This window comes from Chaetodon trifascialis (assembly GCF_039877785.1).
Source record: "Chaetodon trifascialis isolate fChaTrf1 chromosome 24 unlocalized genomic scaffold, fChaTrf1.hap1 SUPER_24_unloc_1, whole genome shotgun sequence".
NCBI lineage: Eukaryota > Metazoa > Chordata > Actinopteri > Chaetodontiformes > Chaetodontidae > Chaetodon > Chaetodon trifascialis.
In genome coordinates this window covers 315,128-331,742 of record NW_027255838.1, presented here as the reverse complement: position 1 = coordinate 331,742, position 16,615 = coordinate 315,128, and the positions used below count along the sequence as shown (strand labels likewise).

General features: G+C 44.8%; 1 protein-coding gene across 1 annotated transcript; it reads right to left on the bottom strand.

The window, feature by feature from the left end:
- On the bottom strand, positions 1–15,958 carry LOC139328092 (NLR family CARD domain-containing protein 3-like). Its single transcript, XM_070958188.1, has 12 exons — positions 15,914–15,958; positions 14,818–14,942; positions 14,579–14,710; positions 10,120–10,251; positions 9,725–9,844; positions 8,513–8,591; positions 8,120–8,354; positions 6,188–7,967; positions 4,575–4,748; positions 3,963–4,136; positions 962–1,008; positions 1–793 (listed from the first exon to the last, which is right to left on the bottom strand). Exons 2-12 carry the CDS (start codon positions 14,904–14,906, stop codon positions 219–221), a joined length of 3,537 nt encoding a protein of 1,178 aa, XP_070814289.1. The 5' UTR covers positions 14,907–14,942; positions 15,914–15,958; the 3' UTR covers positions 1–218.
- Between the last annotated feature and the right edge of the window lie 657 nt (positions 15,959–16,615).

The following is a 16,615-nucleotide window of genomic DNA, read 5'->3' as shown; positions in this document are numbered from 1 at the left end:
AACAGTGTTTCCACACTTTAATGATCACAGCTTCCATCTTTAAAGGACTGGAAGTGGAAGAAGTTCACAAAGTAAATGAGGAATCTTTTCAATCGTTTTCAACAAAGTTCATTGATCAATTTATTCCAATAACCTGAAAGACTGATGTGACTGAGATCCTGCACAGACTCAACTGATCTGTTCAGCAGTGTTTCTCTAACAGGAGGAGACTGTCCCTCCTACAGAGGACACAGAGACACTGAGGAACCAGACCTGGACAAGGACCAGAGTCCAAAGCCAGGATAAAGAGGTTCAGTGAATGTGGTGTTGAAGGTGTGGAGGTGGATCAGTGAGTCAGAGGAGACTCTGTAGAAGGACAGAGTACCAGCAGGACAGTCCACATACACTCCTACTCTGTGAGAGACAGAGGAGGAGGAGGAGGAGGAGGAGGAGGAGGAGGAGGAGGAGGAGATGGATGTTATTCTGTTATTGTGCCAGACAGAGTAACCACCATCATCGGAGCAGATCAGACTCCAGGACTGATCATTTCCTCCAAACACACACTCTGTACTGTCTCCTTTGCTTCTGATTCTTCTGTAACTCACTGATACATAAACTCCTCCTCTACACTCGACCTGCCAGTAACAGCGACCAGTCAAACCAGTTCCACACAGCAGCTGAGGACACCAGTCAAACCTGTCTGGATGATCAGGATATGACTGACGCTCCTCCACATGTGTCATCGTCCTGTTGTTGTCAGACAGTTTGATGTATCTGTTCACTGTGTTTGTGTCCAGTTTGAGTTCACAGGAATCTGATGGAGAGAAGAAGAAGAAAACAGCTGCAGTTATTGATCGATCATCTGTTGATTGATGGACAGTTTGATGATGACATCAGAGATGTGAATGAGTGATGTCACAGTTTGAAGATGGCTGAATGTGCTCTGCTTTGTTGTCATCAGTCAAATGAAAGACACACTTACACTTCCTCAGACCTGGTCTCGACCATCGGACTCCAGCAGGCTCCACCCTGAAAGGAGGAGGGGGGTCAGAGCAGCACCTCCTCTTTTAGCATGCAAACATGGACGTTACATCACTCTCACACACACAAACACAACATGTTGATGCGGCCTGCTTCTCCCTCTTCAGCTCTGCTCAGACACTGACAGCGACACTGATTCTCTCTCATCATTAAATCTGCCTTCATCAGCTCATTTCCTCATTTCAATCTGTTGCTGACTTCTATTCTGAGCTGCTTCACTCATTGATCACTCTCTTGCTCTCCCACCTGTGATGATCAATAATCAGTCTGACTTGGTCTTCACTCAACAAACCAACAGAGCTTTAGGGTGAATCCCATTTCTCTTTTCTACCCCTACCCCTTGTCCCTTGCCCCTTGAAACGGAGTGCCAAGGGGTAGGGCCGAAAGTCAACCCCTCCGAATTGGGACACCCCTTCGACAATCGCGTACGTCATCAGTAGTCGCCGCTGCCTCTTACATAGGCAGATGCGACAAGCTAATGCTACCGTCACATTCGATTTGTGTATGACATTCCTGCATGTTGTATCCCACAACGCTATTAATGTAACTGAATACCAGCAGCGAGGTTGCCAAAGTTATTATTAATAACGTTATCACTGTAGATTATCATCAGGGCTGCCCACAGAGCACCGCTAGTGGCATTCAGCCTGGCAATGGTAACCACGTAACTGAAGCCTTGACTACTATCGATTTTTTTCGGGGTTTTTTTTTTTTACGAGGAAAATGACCACTACACATTGAAACAACGGTAAAATAGACAATAAAGTGGTTTTCGTACATTTTAAAACTTCGTTCATGGAGAAAATACCGGTCTTGCAAGGCATTCTGAGAAATCTGTCATACCCCTCCGTTTGGAGTGTGCCTCGGAAAAATCTCCGTTTGGAGGGGTACATAGCCCTACCACTTCCCCCTACCCCTCCGTCATAATGGGAATTGGGACACCCCTACCCCTCCACGTGAACGCGCAAAACGGAGGGGTAGGGCCAAGGGGGAGGGCCAAGGGGTGAAATGGGATTCAGCCTAAATCATTGATTGTTGGACACGCTTGTCCTCGTCATGTCCCATATGTGACCGTGCTTCATGAGTCATCACGACTCTGTTGTGTGGAAATCTTTTCATGTCAAACTTCCTGAAGTTCACCAGAACAAGAAGAGCCACTTGACGGGCTCTATTTTTGACTCCGCCGCCGGCAAAGTCAGGTCCGCTGTGCCGATGGGGCGTGGCGGCGCAGACTTTGGTATTTTTGTGTGCTGCGCCGCCGACGCATCTCCTCCTCCTTCTCATCTCAGTCCCACCCAGCGGCGCAACTCAGAAAGAGGGAGGGGAGAAGGCGTGGAGTGGGTTTGACACAGCCGAGTCAAATCTTCACCAATCACAGCAGCTCCTTGCCTCACCTTTAAGAACGCCACTGGCCAGGCGCATGGCAAGTTTCCAGGAGACTGACGTCACTCATGTCTCCTGACATCCGTTTGTATATACTGTTTATTTTTTCTCAGTATATATATATATATATATATAGTTTTATATTCTGTTCTATATTATGTTTATATATATATTCTCATTTGCTTTTTATATATATAGTTCTCTCTCTTTTCTTTCTTTTCTAATTTTATTCTAATTCTATTCTTGTAAGGAGCACTGCAACAAAAACAATTTCCCCTCGGAGATAAATAAAGGATTTCTGATTCTGATTCTGATGTCTAAATATGAGGTCCTTAGATGGTAAATCCTCCTCCTCATCCTCCTCAAAGCAATGATGTACTCCATCTTTGTAGATAACGTTAAGCATTACGATGATAACATTTGTATTTGCACAACGACGTTAACCGATTAGTTCTCATCCCTGTGTCACCTGTGTACATTCAGTCAGGTTGAGTGACCATTACGCGTGCCGAACGCGCTTTCGATGTGGTCACATGAGAGACGAATCAAAATATAGAAATTTAGGTCTGACTGTATGTGCTGACTCAGATCGTTGCATTGAGCTACAGCTGTTGCTAATAATTGATCGCAGTGAAATGCCAGACACTGTGGAAACCTGACTGTGAGGTGTTGGTGACGTGAGCGCACGACTCCGCCGGTTTACCAAAATCCACTTGCGCCGCACAAAATTGACCAGGTCTGAGGTGGCGAGCTTTCAGCACACTTTTACGCCGCCGGCGCAGACCGAAATGGTCAAAAATTCTCATTATGCTGACACCTCCCCCCTACTGCGCCGCAACGCCCATCCTGGCGCACCTCTGTACGCCTCGGTTTACCAAAATACCAAGTGCGCCATGCGCCTGCCTGCGCCGGTCGAAAATACTACTGCGCCAGCATCACAGCCGGCGGCACAGCCGGCGGCACAGCCGGCGGCACAGCCTGCGGCACAGCCTGCGCCGGCAGCGGAGTCGAAAATAGAGCCCGACGTCTGCACAGGGAAATTTTTACAAGCCATGTTTGCTGTGAAGACCATGTTCAGTCCAACTGTTGTCCACTGATGAAGGAACAGTCCAACATTTTGAGAAAAACACTTGAATGAAGCGTCTCAAAAGTCCTGCTCTGTCCTGTGGTTGTCAGGTTCCAGCAGTTTGAACTAAATACAACTGCTTTGGACTTATTGGAAGCTTGTTTTTATGTCTCTGAGGACAAAAAGGACATTTGTCACACTGACTGACAGTTCTTTTACCATGCAGAGATCTGTCCAAACTGCATCAATGATGACCAACAGGTCATCATCATGTTTGTTCCTGGAGATGTTCTCCTTGAGACCTCCAACACAAATATGTCCTTTTCATGTTCAACCAGTGTTTATGTTGTGATCAAAGGACAAAGGTTTCCTACATGTCTGACTGTTCATGTCTCACTCACGTCCACCATCAAGCAAAAAGACAGACAACATGTTTCCAGCTCTTCCTCCTCTTTCACACTGACTGATTGTGGCTGCAGCAGCCTCTTCATACCTGAGAGTGTCCAGTCTGCAGTGAGGATCCTCCAGTCCAGCAGACAGCAGCTTCACTCCTAAGTCTCCTGGATGATTGTAGCTCAGGTCCAGCTCTCTCAGATGGGAGGGGTTGGAGGTCAGAGCTGAGGCCAGAGAAGCACAGCCTTCCTCTGTGATCAGACAGCCTGACAGCCTGAAAACACACACAACAACACACATGGAAGATCATCTGAGGGTCCTGCTGTGTCCGTCCAATCATTGCTCTCAGAATGCAGAGATCTGATAGGCTGAGCAGCATCACGTGGGAGGAGTTACAAAACATAATAATTCTCAACAGTTTCTGAGTTTCAGGTCAACGGCTTCACACTCGACACTTCACTTCCTGAGGTCCTCAGCGACACCTTTGTGCTAATTAATCACGACTGAATCAGGAATAAAGTGACGTCCACTAATCAAAGTCACATGACAACAAAACATAAACAAGGATTTCCATCTCAACCAGACTTCATTCATAAAAGGTACATTGAGAGAAAACATCTGCCAATCAATGAATGTCTGTGTCAAATGTGTGGACTTCTGAGGTTAAAGAAAGACGTCAACACTTTGACAACAAACAGTAACTTGATCTGACCTGAGAGTTTCCAGTGCACAGTGTGGACTCTCCAGTCCAGCAGATAGCAGCTTCACTCCTGAATCCTGCAGGTTGTTGTTACTCAGGTCCAGCTCTCTCAGACTGGAGGACTGGGATCTGAGGACTGAGGACAGAGCTTCACAGCTTCTCTCTGAGAGGTTACAGCCACTCAGTCTGAAGAACAAGAAGAAAAAGAGCATTTATTTTAAAATGCTGAGTCTCTTCTCAGCATGTGTTCAAATCTTTGCTGTTCCACCATAAACGTGTTGTAGATGTTCATTCATTGTCTTCATGTCTGTAGCAACACAGTCATGTGTCCTCCATGAGGGGACAGTGTCAGACCTGAATCCACTTTGTGAGTCTCATGTTTAAACCTGCTGGATGAAGTTTAAATTTTCAGACTCTTGAATGTGCAGTTAGAAAGAAACAGGAGGCTCTGAGAGTGACTGAGTGCTGAAACAAATGTATAAAGTGAATAATTGAAAGGATCAGCAGTTTTCTGCCATTCCTCTCTCGTCATATGTGCAGCAACAGTCTTGATTTTCCTCTTTTATTTTTTACTTTCTCCAAAGCTCTCCATTATAACAGCCTGTCCCTCTGGACTGAAGGAGGGGGGACATGATTGGTCCTTTTTGTGGTGACAAAGAGTCAAATGATGAAGAAAATGTCTCTTTTTATGGGAACGTGCACAGAGCCTGATGAAGGAAACCTGAGTTCACAGAGGAAGCTGATAACCACCGTCGTGATGCCATTATCTCTGCCTGGAGTTCATGTTTAGTTGAGGCAGCTCACACAAAGGAAGCCTGGCTTGGTCCAATTTGTTTTGTCCTTCATCCCACTGAGCTTCACATGAGACAGCCTCTGTGCTAGACTCAAACTGCTGACTCATAGTGCTTCACAATTCATGTTTCCCATGACTCAGCACTCTGATCAACAGTAAATTCATCAGATTTAATGAGCCATGCTGCACTTTGTGAAACCTCACTGTAGAAAATATTCCTGCACAGATTTGAATTACAGATACGCAAAATATTTCTACAGCGACAAAACTTTATTTATGACACATCTGCAAACTTGAATTTGAGGGATTTTTTTTAAATTCACACATTCAGACACGTGCACACATTTTTCTGACGTGCACAGAAAAGATGATCTACAACTGCAGGCTGGAAAATGATTTCTGATCATCATTTGACAAACTCAAAACAATCAATCTTAGTCAGAGATCTGAAAATAAAGAAAACAGACTGAAAGATTCAAATCCTGACATGAGAGAGACTGTTTAAACTAAATGAATCTCTAAATGTACAGAACTAACTTCAATCTGTCAACACAAACAGTAACTTGATCTGACCTGAGAGTTTCCAGTGCACAGTGTGGACTCTCCAGTCCAGCAGATAGCAGCTTCACTCCTGAATCCTGCAGGTTGTTGTTACTCAGGTCCAGCTCTCTCAGACTGGAGGACTGGAATCTGAGGACTGAGGACAGAGCTTCACAGCTTCTCTCTGAGAGGTTACAGCCACTCAGTCTGAAGAGACACAGGAAGGAAGCAAACAGTAAGTTAGATATCAGAGTATTTATTGATGAAGAAACTTCACTATCTCTGTACTTGCAGAGCTTTGTTGGAGGCTTTGACCACTGGCAGCAGCCTCAGAAGAGCCTCCTCTGAAGCAGAGAATTTCTTCAGGTCAAACACGTCCAGATCTTTTTCTGATGACAGTAAGATGAAGACCAGAGCTGACCACTGAGCAGGAGACAGTTTATCTGTGGAGAGTCTTCCTGAACTCAGAGACTGTTGGATCTGATCCACCAGAGAACGATAATTCAGTTCATTCAGACAGTGGAACAGATTGATGCTTTTCTCTGCAGAGGGAGTCTCTTCAATCTTCTTCTTGATGTACTCGACTGTTACCTGATTGGTTTCTGAGCCACTTCCTGTCTGTGTCAGCAGGCCTCGTAGGAGACTCTGATTGGTCTGCAGGGAAAGACCCAGGAGGAATCGGAGGAACAAGTCCAGGTGTCCATTTGGACTCTGTAAGGCCTTGTCCACTGCACTCTGGTAGAAGTGTGTCTCTGCAGATTCATAGTAGGTTCTTTGTTCTTCTGACAGCAGATTGACTCCAGACTTGATGAAGGTCAGGTGGACATGAAGAGCAGCCAGAAACTCCTGAACACTCAGATGGACAAAGCAGAACACCTTTTCCTGGTACAGTCCTCTCTCCTCTTTGAAGATCTGTGTGAACACTCCTGAGTACACTGAGGCTGCTCTGATGTTGATGCCACACTCTGTCAGGTCTGACTGGTAGAAGATCAGGTTTCCTTTCTGCAGCTGCTCAAAAGCCAGTTTTCCCAGAGACTCAATCATCTTCCTGCTCTCTGGAGTCCACTGAGGATCTGACTCAGCTCCTCCATCATACTTCATGTTCTTCACTTTGGACTGAACCACCAGGAAGTGGATGTACATCTCAGTCAGGGTCTTGGGCAGCTGTCCTTCCTCTCTGGTTTTCATCACATCCTCCAGAACTGTAGCAGTGATCCAGCAGAAGACCGGGATGTGGCACATGATGTGGAGGCTTCGTGATGTCTTGATGTGGGAGATGATTCTGTTGGCCTGCTCCTCATCTCTGAACTTCTTCATGAAGTACTCCTCCTTCTGTTCATCAGTGAACCCTCTGACCTCTGTCACCATGTCAACACAAGCAGGAGGGATCTGATTGGCTGCTGCAGGTCGTGTGGTTATCCAGAGGTGAGCAGAGGGAAGCAGGTTCCTCCTGATGAGGTTTGTCAGCAGCACATCCACTGAGGTGGATTTTGTGACATCAGTCAGAATCTTATTGTTGGTGAAGTCCAGAGGAAGTCGACTCTCATCCAGACCGTCAAGGATGAACAAAACCCTGAACTCTTCGAACCTGCAGATTCCTGCTTCTTTGGTTTCAGGAAAGAAGTGATGAACAAGTTCCACCAAGCTGAACTTTTTCTCTCTCAGCACATTCAGCTCTCTGAAAGTCAATGGAAACATGAACTGTATGTCCTGGTTGGCTTTGTCTTCAGCCCAGTCCAGAGTGAACTTCTGTGTTAAGACCGTCTTCCCAATGCCAGCCACTCCCTTTGTCATCACTGTTCTGATTGGTTCATCTCGTCCAGGTGGTTTAAAGATGTCTTCTTGTCTGATTGTGGTTTCTGGTCCGTGTGGTTTCCTGGATGCTGTTTCAATCTGTCTGACCTCATGTTCATCATTGACCTGTCCAGTCCCTCCCTCTGTGATGAAGAGCTCTGTGTAGATCTGATTCAGGAGGGTCCGCTTTCCTGCTTTAGCGATCCCCTCAAACACACAGTGGAACTTCTCCTTCAGGTTACATTTAAGTTTAAGCTGACCAACACCACCACGACTTCCTGTATGAAGACACAACAAATAAATCAATGAGTGATTGATAAAGTTCAGATGAGAATTTAATGTCCTTGTCTGAACATATTTTGGTCCATCTGTTGGACATCAGTGAATGTTCACTGATCCAACAGTTAAGCCTTTAGAGAAATCTTCTTACTGCTCTGCAGACGCTCAGCCAACTCCTCCTCCTTCATTCTCCTCAGGAAGTGCAGCGTGATCTTCAGAAATGCCTCTCTGCTGCTCCTCCTCTGCTCTGCATCCTCATCCTCACCATCCAACTCTTCCTCATCCTCCCCCTGACTCTCGAAGCATTCTGGGTAATCTGAGCTCAGAGCCGTCTTGATCTTCTTCAGCTCGTTCCTCACAAAAGAGACAATGTTCTCCTCCAGCAGCTGGAACAGAAGATGATATGAATGACACAAAGTGAAATCATGGAAGCAAACATCAGATCCATGTTGGACAGACTGACGGTCCACTGGTCTAAAAAGTGCAGCGTGGACATTATTGTGGACAGAACAGATGTGAAAGCAGCTGTTGTACATGTACAGACCAGAAATATGGAGTCCAGGTGAGTCTGATGCTGCTGGGCAGACTGACCACTGGGAACCTCTGAGCTCTCCTGGTGGACTCTGTGGACGAATCATGAAGAATTAGCTCACATCATGTCCGTCCACACAGAGACAAACACCAGCTGAAGGTCCTTTGAGCTAAAGTGTTGATTCCAACATTGAATCAGATGGTTTCCACTGACATTAAAGTGTCGCTCGTACTGCTGATCCCACCGTGAATCAACAGTCCAGCCTGCATTTCTGTGCAGCTTTCACTTTACTGTGTTGGTTGAGCAGCTTGTCTGGTTGAGTCCCTCCAGTTCTTATTGAGCCCTATAATACTGTGGACAGCATCACACAGCTCACACAAGCTAACTGGATGCTACCTGTCCAGCACAAACTGGCAGTGAGTCCCAATAAAGTGAGTGAAACATGAGCAAAGCAAAGAGAGAAGCAGAGAATACTGGATCAAAGCAAAGCTGAGGCTGATTTCACATCCAGCTGTGTTTCTCATGAAAGCTGGAACGTTCTTCTCTGGACAACATGAAGGAAACAGCTGCAGCTGTTGCTCATACAACTTGCTCTGGCTCTTTCTTTTATTCTTGGACAACATGTATTTCTTCTCGTCCACTTGTTGGACACACAACACATCTTTGAGCTTTGTCTCCTCCCTGAGCTCCTGCAGCCTTTAGTTACCCATAACACCCTTCTCTGCATCAGACGTCTTCACAGAGGCACAACTCCAGCCTGATGCGAGGCGCCATGATGCCGCCGTCAGTGTTGTTCTTGACTTTGTGAATCCATCAGCAGCATCAGTCACAAACAGAATTTGTGTTTCCTCACACTCTCTGTGTTGCTTCACTCTGTGTTTCACAGCAGCTGATCTCAGTCCAGCTGTTATCACTGACATGTTTGTGTTTGTGTTGTCACATGACTGAAAAGCACAACATGTTGATTTGATGGAGGAACTCAGTGGAATCAGGGTTAGCCTTCGTTAGCATCTGTTAGCCTCAATCAAGTCACTGTTTCATACTCATGCAGTCATCAGTCAGAACGTGTGTGTGTGGAGGAAATGTTCAACTGGAGTCAAGAGCTGAAGACTGGTTATACTGGGCAGCTTCCACATGTGAGGATAGAAACGAATGAGAAGAAGAACGATGCTGAAAATAAAGGTCAAATTGTCCAACAGGATTTTAACACTGAGAACAACTTACTGTCTGTCAGAGACATGTTGCTGTTTAAAAGAAATGGGGAAATCCATTGACCGGTCACTCTTCAAGGACACACAGCTGGGTTCAGGTCCAGGTCCAGCAGAGGGTTTTCTGCCATAGATCCTGTCAGACACAGAGGAAGACCACCATTATCCTCAGCTTTCATTGTCCACATGTGGACATGTCAGTGCTGTTTAGGGACAGACTGGACAAATGTCCTTTAACACTAATCTAGCTCTAACCTTCATCATCATTCTAAGACAACATGAACATTATAAGGACAACTGGTCAGACTGGATTTAATGAGGACAAACATCAGCAGTGGACAACATGAGGAGGACATATGGACATTTCAGGTCAAATTGTCCAATACGATTTTAACACTGAGAACAACTTACTGTCTGTCAGAGACATGTTGCTGTTTAAAGTCAATGGGGAGATGCATTGACCGGTCACTCCTGAAGGACATACAGCTGGGTCCATATCCAGAGTGAGGTCCAGGTCCAGCAGAGGCTGGTCTCCCATAGAACCTGTCAGACACAGAGGAAGACCACCAGGGATGGAAATGGATTTTTCTTCTTCAGACTCAGAAGCTGCTGGAGAAACTAGCAGCTATCAACAAGAAAATGATCAACACACCAAAGATCAATCAAACATGAAGCTGAATGATTTCAGTCTGTGGATCATCGCTTCATTTGTCCATCAAATCTTGGACCAAAGCAGAACTCAACGGACTGATTTCTGAGCAGATTTTACTGTGATTGACAGACAACAAACTAAACTGTGGAGTCCATCAGCAGCGACTCTGTTGGTCTGTTTTCTAACGTTTGCATCACGAGACTCAGCACAAATATCCTGACTGTTATTTAGAGACGATGGTCGCTGAAGCATTTAGTCCAACATTCAAAGAGGAAGTTTGATGGTAAAGACACTTTGGACGGTCCCCACTGCGTTTGTGCTGAAGCCTCATATTATCCTCAGCTTTCAGTGTCCACATGTGGACATGTCAGTGCTGTTTAGGCACAGACTGGAAAAATGTCTTGAACACTAATCAATCAATCAATCAATTATGCTAAAACGATGTCGGACTCCGTAGTTTTCTCTGGACCCCTGCCAAATCTGACCAGTGATGATATGTTTAGCCGCATGTCATCATTCAATCGCTGGCTGTCGAGGTGGTGTCCAGCAAACGGTGTTGGCTTCATTGATAATTGGCAGACTTTCTGGGGAAGACCTGGTCTGATTAGGAGAGACGGCATCCATCCCACTTTGGAGAGAGCAGCTCTCATCTCTAGAAATCTGATCGATTTTATTTATGAACCTAACCCCTGACAACTCAGAGTTGAGACCAGGAGGCAGAGCTGCAGTCCTACATGCTTCTCTGCGCCTCCATTAGAGCAGTTACCCACCCAACACTCCATAGAGACTGTGTCTGCCCCCCGACCACATAAACTAAGTAAACCAAAAATACAGAGAAGAGGAGTTAAACATAAGAATCTAATTAAAATTAAAACAACCACTGCAATAGTACAACAAGATAGGAGAATTAAATGTGGACTCCTTAACATCAGATCTCTGTCCTCTAAAGCTGTTCTAGTAAATGAGTTAATATCAGACCATAATGTTGATTTATTTTGTCTGACTGAAACCTGGCTGTGTCCTGAAGAGTATGTGAGCCTAAATGAAGCTACTCCTCCGAGCCATATTAATACCCACATTCCTCGAGGCAGCGGCAGAGGAGGTGGAGTTGCAGCCATTTTTGACTCAAGCCTTTTGATCAACCCTAAACCTAAACTCGACTATAACTCATTTGAAAGCCTTGTTCTCACTCTTTCTCATGAGAAATGGAAAACAGTGCAGCCACTTTTATTTGTTGTAGTATACCGCTCTCCTGGTCCTTACTCCGAATTTATAGCTGAGTTCTCGGAGTTTCTATCAAGTTTAGTTCTTGAAGCAGATAAAGTAATTATAGTAGGTGACTTTAATGTACATGTCGACGTTGATAATGACAGCCTTAGCACTGCGTTTATCTCAGTATTAGACTCAGTTGGCTTCCGCCAGAATGTACATGAACCGACTCACTGTTTTAACCACACCCTCGACCTTGTTCTGACATATGGCATTGAAATCGAAGACTTAATAGTCTCCTCACAGAATCCTCTTTTATCAGACCATCATTTAATAACTTTCGAATTCATATTACCAGACTACCAGCCAGTAGGCAAAAACTCTTATACCGGACTCCTGTCTGATAGTGCTGTAGCTAAATTTAAGGATATGATCCCATCAGTATTTAATTGAATGCCATGTCTCAATACAACAGAGGAGTCTTATGCTAACGTTAGTCCCTCCCAGGTTGACTTCCTGGTTGATAGTGCTACAGGATCGTTGCGTATGACACTTGACTCTGTTGCTCCCCTAAAAAAGAAGAAAATTAAACAGAGGAGGTTAGCTCCATGATATACTCCTCAAACCCGCAAATTAAAGCAAACTTCACGGAAAATAGAAAGGAAATGGCGTTCTACCAGTTTGGAAGAATTTCGGTCCGCCTGGCAAGACAGTCTTAAAATATACAGGAAAGCCCTCCGCAGTGCCAGGGCAGCCTACTACTCTGCACTAATAGAGGAAAATAAGAACAATCCCAGGTTTCTCTTCAGCACTGTAGCCAGGCTGACAGAGAGCCATAATTCTGTTGAACCATGTATTCCTTTAGCTCTGAACAGTAATGACTTCATGAGCTTCTTTAATGATAAAATTCTAACTATTAGAGACAGAATTCATCGGCTCCTGCCGTCAACAGGTACTGTTTTGTCTTCAAACACAGAAACCGTAGAAACTGTTACTCAGTCTGTCGCAGTTTTAGACTGTTTTACTCCTGTTGACCTTCACCAACTAATTTCAATAATTTCATCATCAAAATCATCTACCTGTATTTTAGATCCTATCCCGACTAAGCTGTTTAAAGAAGTATTACCTCTAATTGACTCTTCAGTTTTAGACATGATCAATCTGTCTTTATCAACAGGCTACGTACCACAGTCCTTTAAAGTAGCTGTGATAAAACCGCTACTGAAAAAGCCTACTCTTGATCCAGGGGCTTTAGCCAACTATAGACCGATATCCAACCTTCCCTTTCTCTCAAAAACTCTTGAGAAAGCAGTTGCCAATCAGCTGTGCGACTTTCTAAACAATAATAGTTTATTCGAGGATTTCCAGTCAGGATTTAGAGTACATCATAGCACAGAGAGAGCACTAGTTAAAGTTACAAATGACATTCCAATTGCATCTGATAAAGGATTTGTCTCTGCACTAGTCTTACTGGATCTTAGTGCTGCATTTGACACCATTGACCATGGCATCCTATTGCAGACACTGGAACACTTCATTGGCATTAAGGGAACTGCGCTAAGCTGGTTTAAATCCTACTTGTCAGATCGCTCTCAGTTTGTACGCGTTAATGACGACTCCTCTGTGCTCACTAAAGTCAGCTATGGAGTTCCGCAGGGTTCTGTGCTTGGACCAGTTCTATTCACCTTATATATGCTTCCTTTAGGTAAGATTATCAGGAAGCACTCAATAAATTTTCATTGCTATGCAGATGATACCCAGCTATATTTATCAGTGAAACCGGAAGAAACCAGTCAGTTAACTAGACTACAAGCATGTCTTCATGACATAAAGACCTGGATGACCTGCAATTTTCTGATGCTAAACTCGGACAAAACTGAAGTTATAGTAGTAGGCCCTAAACATCTTAGAAAGTCACTTTCTGATGACATAGCAGTTATGGATGGCATTGCGCTGGCCTCCAGCACCACTGTAAAGAATCTGGGAGTTATCTTTGACCAAGACATGTCCTTTCACTCCCATGTAAAACAAATTTCAAGGACTGCCTTTTTTCACCTACGTAATATCGCAAAAATCAGGCATATTTTGTCTCAAAATGATGCAGAAAAACTAGTCCTTGCATTCGTAACTTCCAGGCTGGATTATTGCAATTCTTTACTATCAGGCTGCCCAAATTCGTTGCTGAATATTCTCCAGTTGCTCCAGAACGCTGCAGCACGTGTTCTGACAAAAACCAGGAAGCGAGATCATATTTCTCCAATACTAGCCGCTCTGCACTGGCTCCCTGTAAAGTTTAGAATAGAGTTTAAAATTCTCCTCCTTACTTACAAAGCCATAAATGGTCAGGCACCTTCTTATCTTAAAGAGCTCATAGTACCTTATTGCCCTACTCGAACACTGCGTTCCCAGAATGCATTTCTACTTATGGTTCCTAAAGTCTCAAAAAGCAGAACAGGAGTCAGAGCATTTAGCTATCAAGCTCCTCTCCTGTGGAACCATCTTCCAGTCTTTGTCCGGGAGGCAGACACTGTCTCTACATTTAAGAGTAGGCTTAAAACTTTCCTTTTTGATAAAGCTTATAGTTAGAGCTGGCTCAGGCTTGTCCTGGACCAGCCCCTAGTTATGCTGCTATAGGATTAGACTGTCGGGGGACATCCAAAGATACACCGAGCTCCTCTGTCCTTCTGTCCCTCTCCATCTGCACGCTTTCATGTCCTACCACGGCGTGTTACTAACTTAGCTCCTTCCCCGGTACCAGCTGTATATGGAAAGTGTCCTGAGACAACTTCTGTTGTGATTTGGCGCTATACAAATGAATTGAATTGAATTGAATTGAATTAATCTAGCTCTAACTTTCACCATCGTTCTAGGACAACAAGAACATCAGAAGGACAACTGGTCAGACTGGATTTAATGAGGACAAACATCAGCAGTGGACAACATGAGGAGGACATATGGACATTTCAGGTCAAATTGTCCAACACGATTTTAACACTGAGAACAACTTACTGTCTGTCAGAGACATGTTGCTGTTTAAAAGAAATGGGGAAATCCATTGACCGGTCACTCCTGAGGGACACACAGCTGGGTCCAGTTCCAGGTCCAGGTCCAGCAGAGTCTGGTGGGTCCTGCTGCTCTGGCCTTCAACACAACACACACAGAGCTTTGAGTGTGAATAATGACGGTGGACAGATTCGAGTGCTCTGACATGGAGACGAGTCCTGGACAGTCAGAGATCCTCGTCTCACCTCTGAGCTTCGGTCTGGACATCATCGTCCCTACACAGACTGGTTTTAGAGGGACGGACTCCCTCCTCTCTGTCCTCACACCGATTCATGCTGCTGAACTCACGTCAGCTCACACACACTTTGATCTGGAGAGGAAACACAAATCATTCATGTGCACATCAGCTGAAATCATCCTTTCATGGTTTCTCCTGTCCAAATATCAGCTGCTTCTCCTCTGATTGGCTGTTATCTCATCTCTCATATCAGTGTCAGCTGAATGCAGTCAGACAGCAGCGTGAGGCCGAGCTGCTGTACTTCTATCAGTCCACTAGATGGCGCCATGAAGCTGCAGTGAAGTGAACACACACTTGATGCCGGACGAGCGTTGACATCCACTGACACACACTGACTGAATCTGACAGGAAGCTTCAGTTTGAGGAATATTCAGTAAATTCAACATGACTGAAAGTTTCTTTACGCCTCAATGATCCTCGATCATCGATAAGTGAAGGAGAAAGTCAAATATTTACACAGGAGAAACAGAAAATAGCACAAATATTCAAGTAAAGTAAGTACTTCTAGACTGTACTCAATCACAGTACTTGACTAAACTCGTTACTTTCCACCACTGAGAGATCCTTTCAAAATAAAAGCCTGTCTCAATCAAGCCCTCTCAGGTCATATTCAAAGAGGAATCTTTGATTTGATTCTTGATCACATTGAAGCACAAAGTGAGAAAAAGCAGCGACACTCGTTGCTGTTGGAGGAGAGTTCAGAGCTCTGACAGCTCATTTAGTGACGCAGTTACAGACTGAACTGAGAAATAAAAGCTTTCAGCTCCTCACAGCCTCTGACTGCTCCTTCCTGCTGTCTCCACATCAACTATTGAGGATCAGCTCGCTCTGCTTCTGCTCTTATTCCAGCGTTTACACTCACAAACATCCACACAACATGGCCGATGTTTTTAACAGAGCTGCTTTCACCTCCTTCGTCCAGAGTTCACAGTTAAACTCAGAGTTTAGAGAAACGATGGACGGAGCTGCAGATCGATGCCGTTTGTGCTGAAGCTAAGCTAACGACAGCTTGAGTAAAAAACACCTGAAACGAGTTACTTTACCTTCAGCTGGAGTTTCAGAGGAGAAAACAAACTGTGACACACCGAAGGCAGGAAGTGAAAGTAAACTTTGAACACTCGTCCAACTGGACAAACCAGTTTACACCAATAGAAGTGATCAAACTGGCCGACCAGCCTGAGCTTGCAGGTCTGTTTGAAGCTGCTTCGTTGGTTTGGGACACTGCAGCTGCAAAGACAGCTGGTCTGGCTGCTTCTGATGATGATCGCAGTCAGACGACTTGACAGAGTCGGTCAGTGGGTCATTTTAGCTGTTTAGCAGCAAAAGGAACGACGCTGCAGACGTCAGATGGAGTCAATGGACTTCATGATATGAACCAAAGATGAACAAAACAATGAACAGCTGTAACAGACCCTCTGCTCTTCAACTGCTGTGACCGTCTGTGAGCTTCTCAGATTTGAGTGTGTATTTTCATCAGAAACCAACACCTGCTGTGTTTTGTGTGTAAAACGGCTGAAATGCTGCTTTACTGTCACTCTACAAGTGATTGAAGTTTACAGCTTTGTGAGATTTGGGGTCTCATCAAACACTCTTGTGGACCAGTGTTGTCAGGACGGACGCATGTTAGCGCCATGGTGTCTTTGTCCATTGGAATTCATTTCTGTGTTAATGACTCAGGATGATGAGACATCTTTGCTCTTTCTTGTCTATTACCTCTGAAAGAACATTTCTGCACCCCGAGTGAC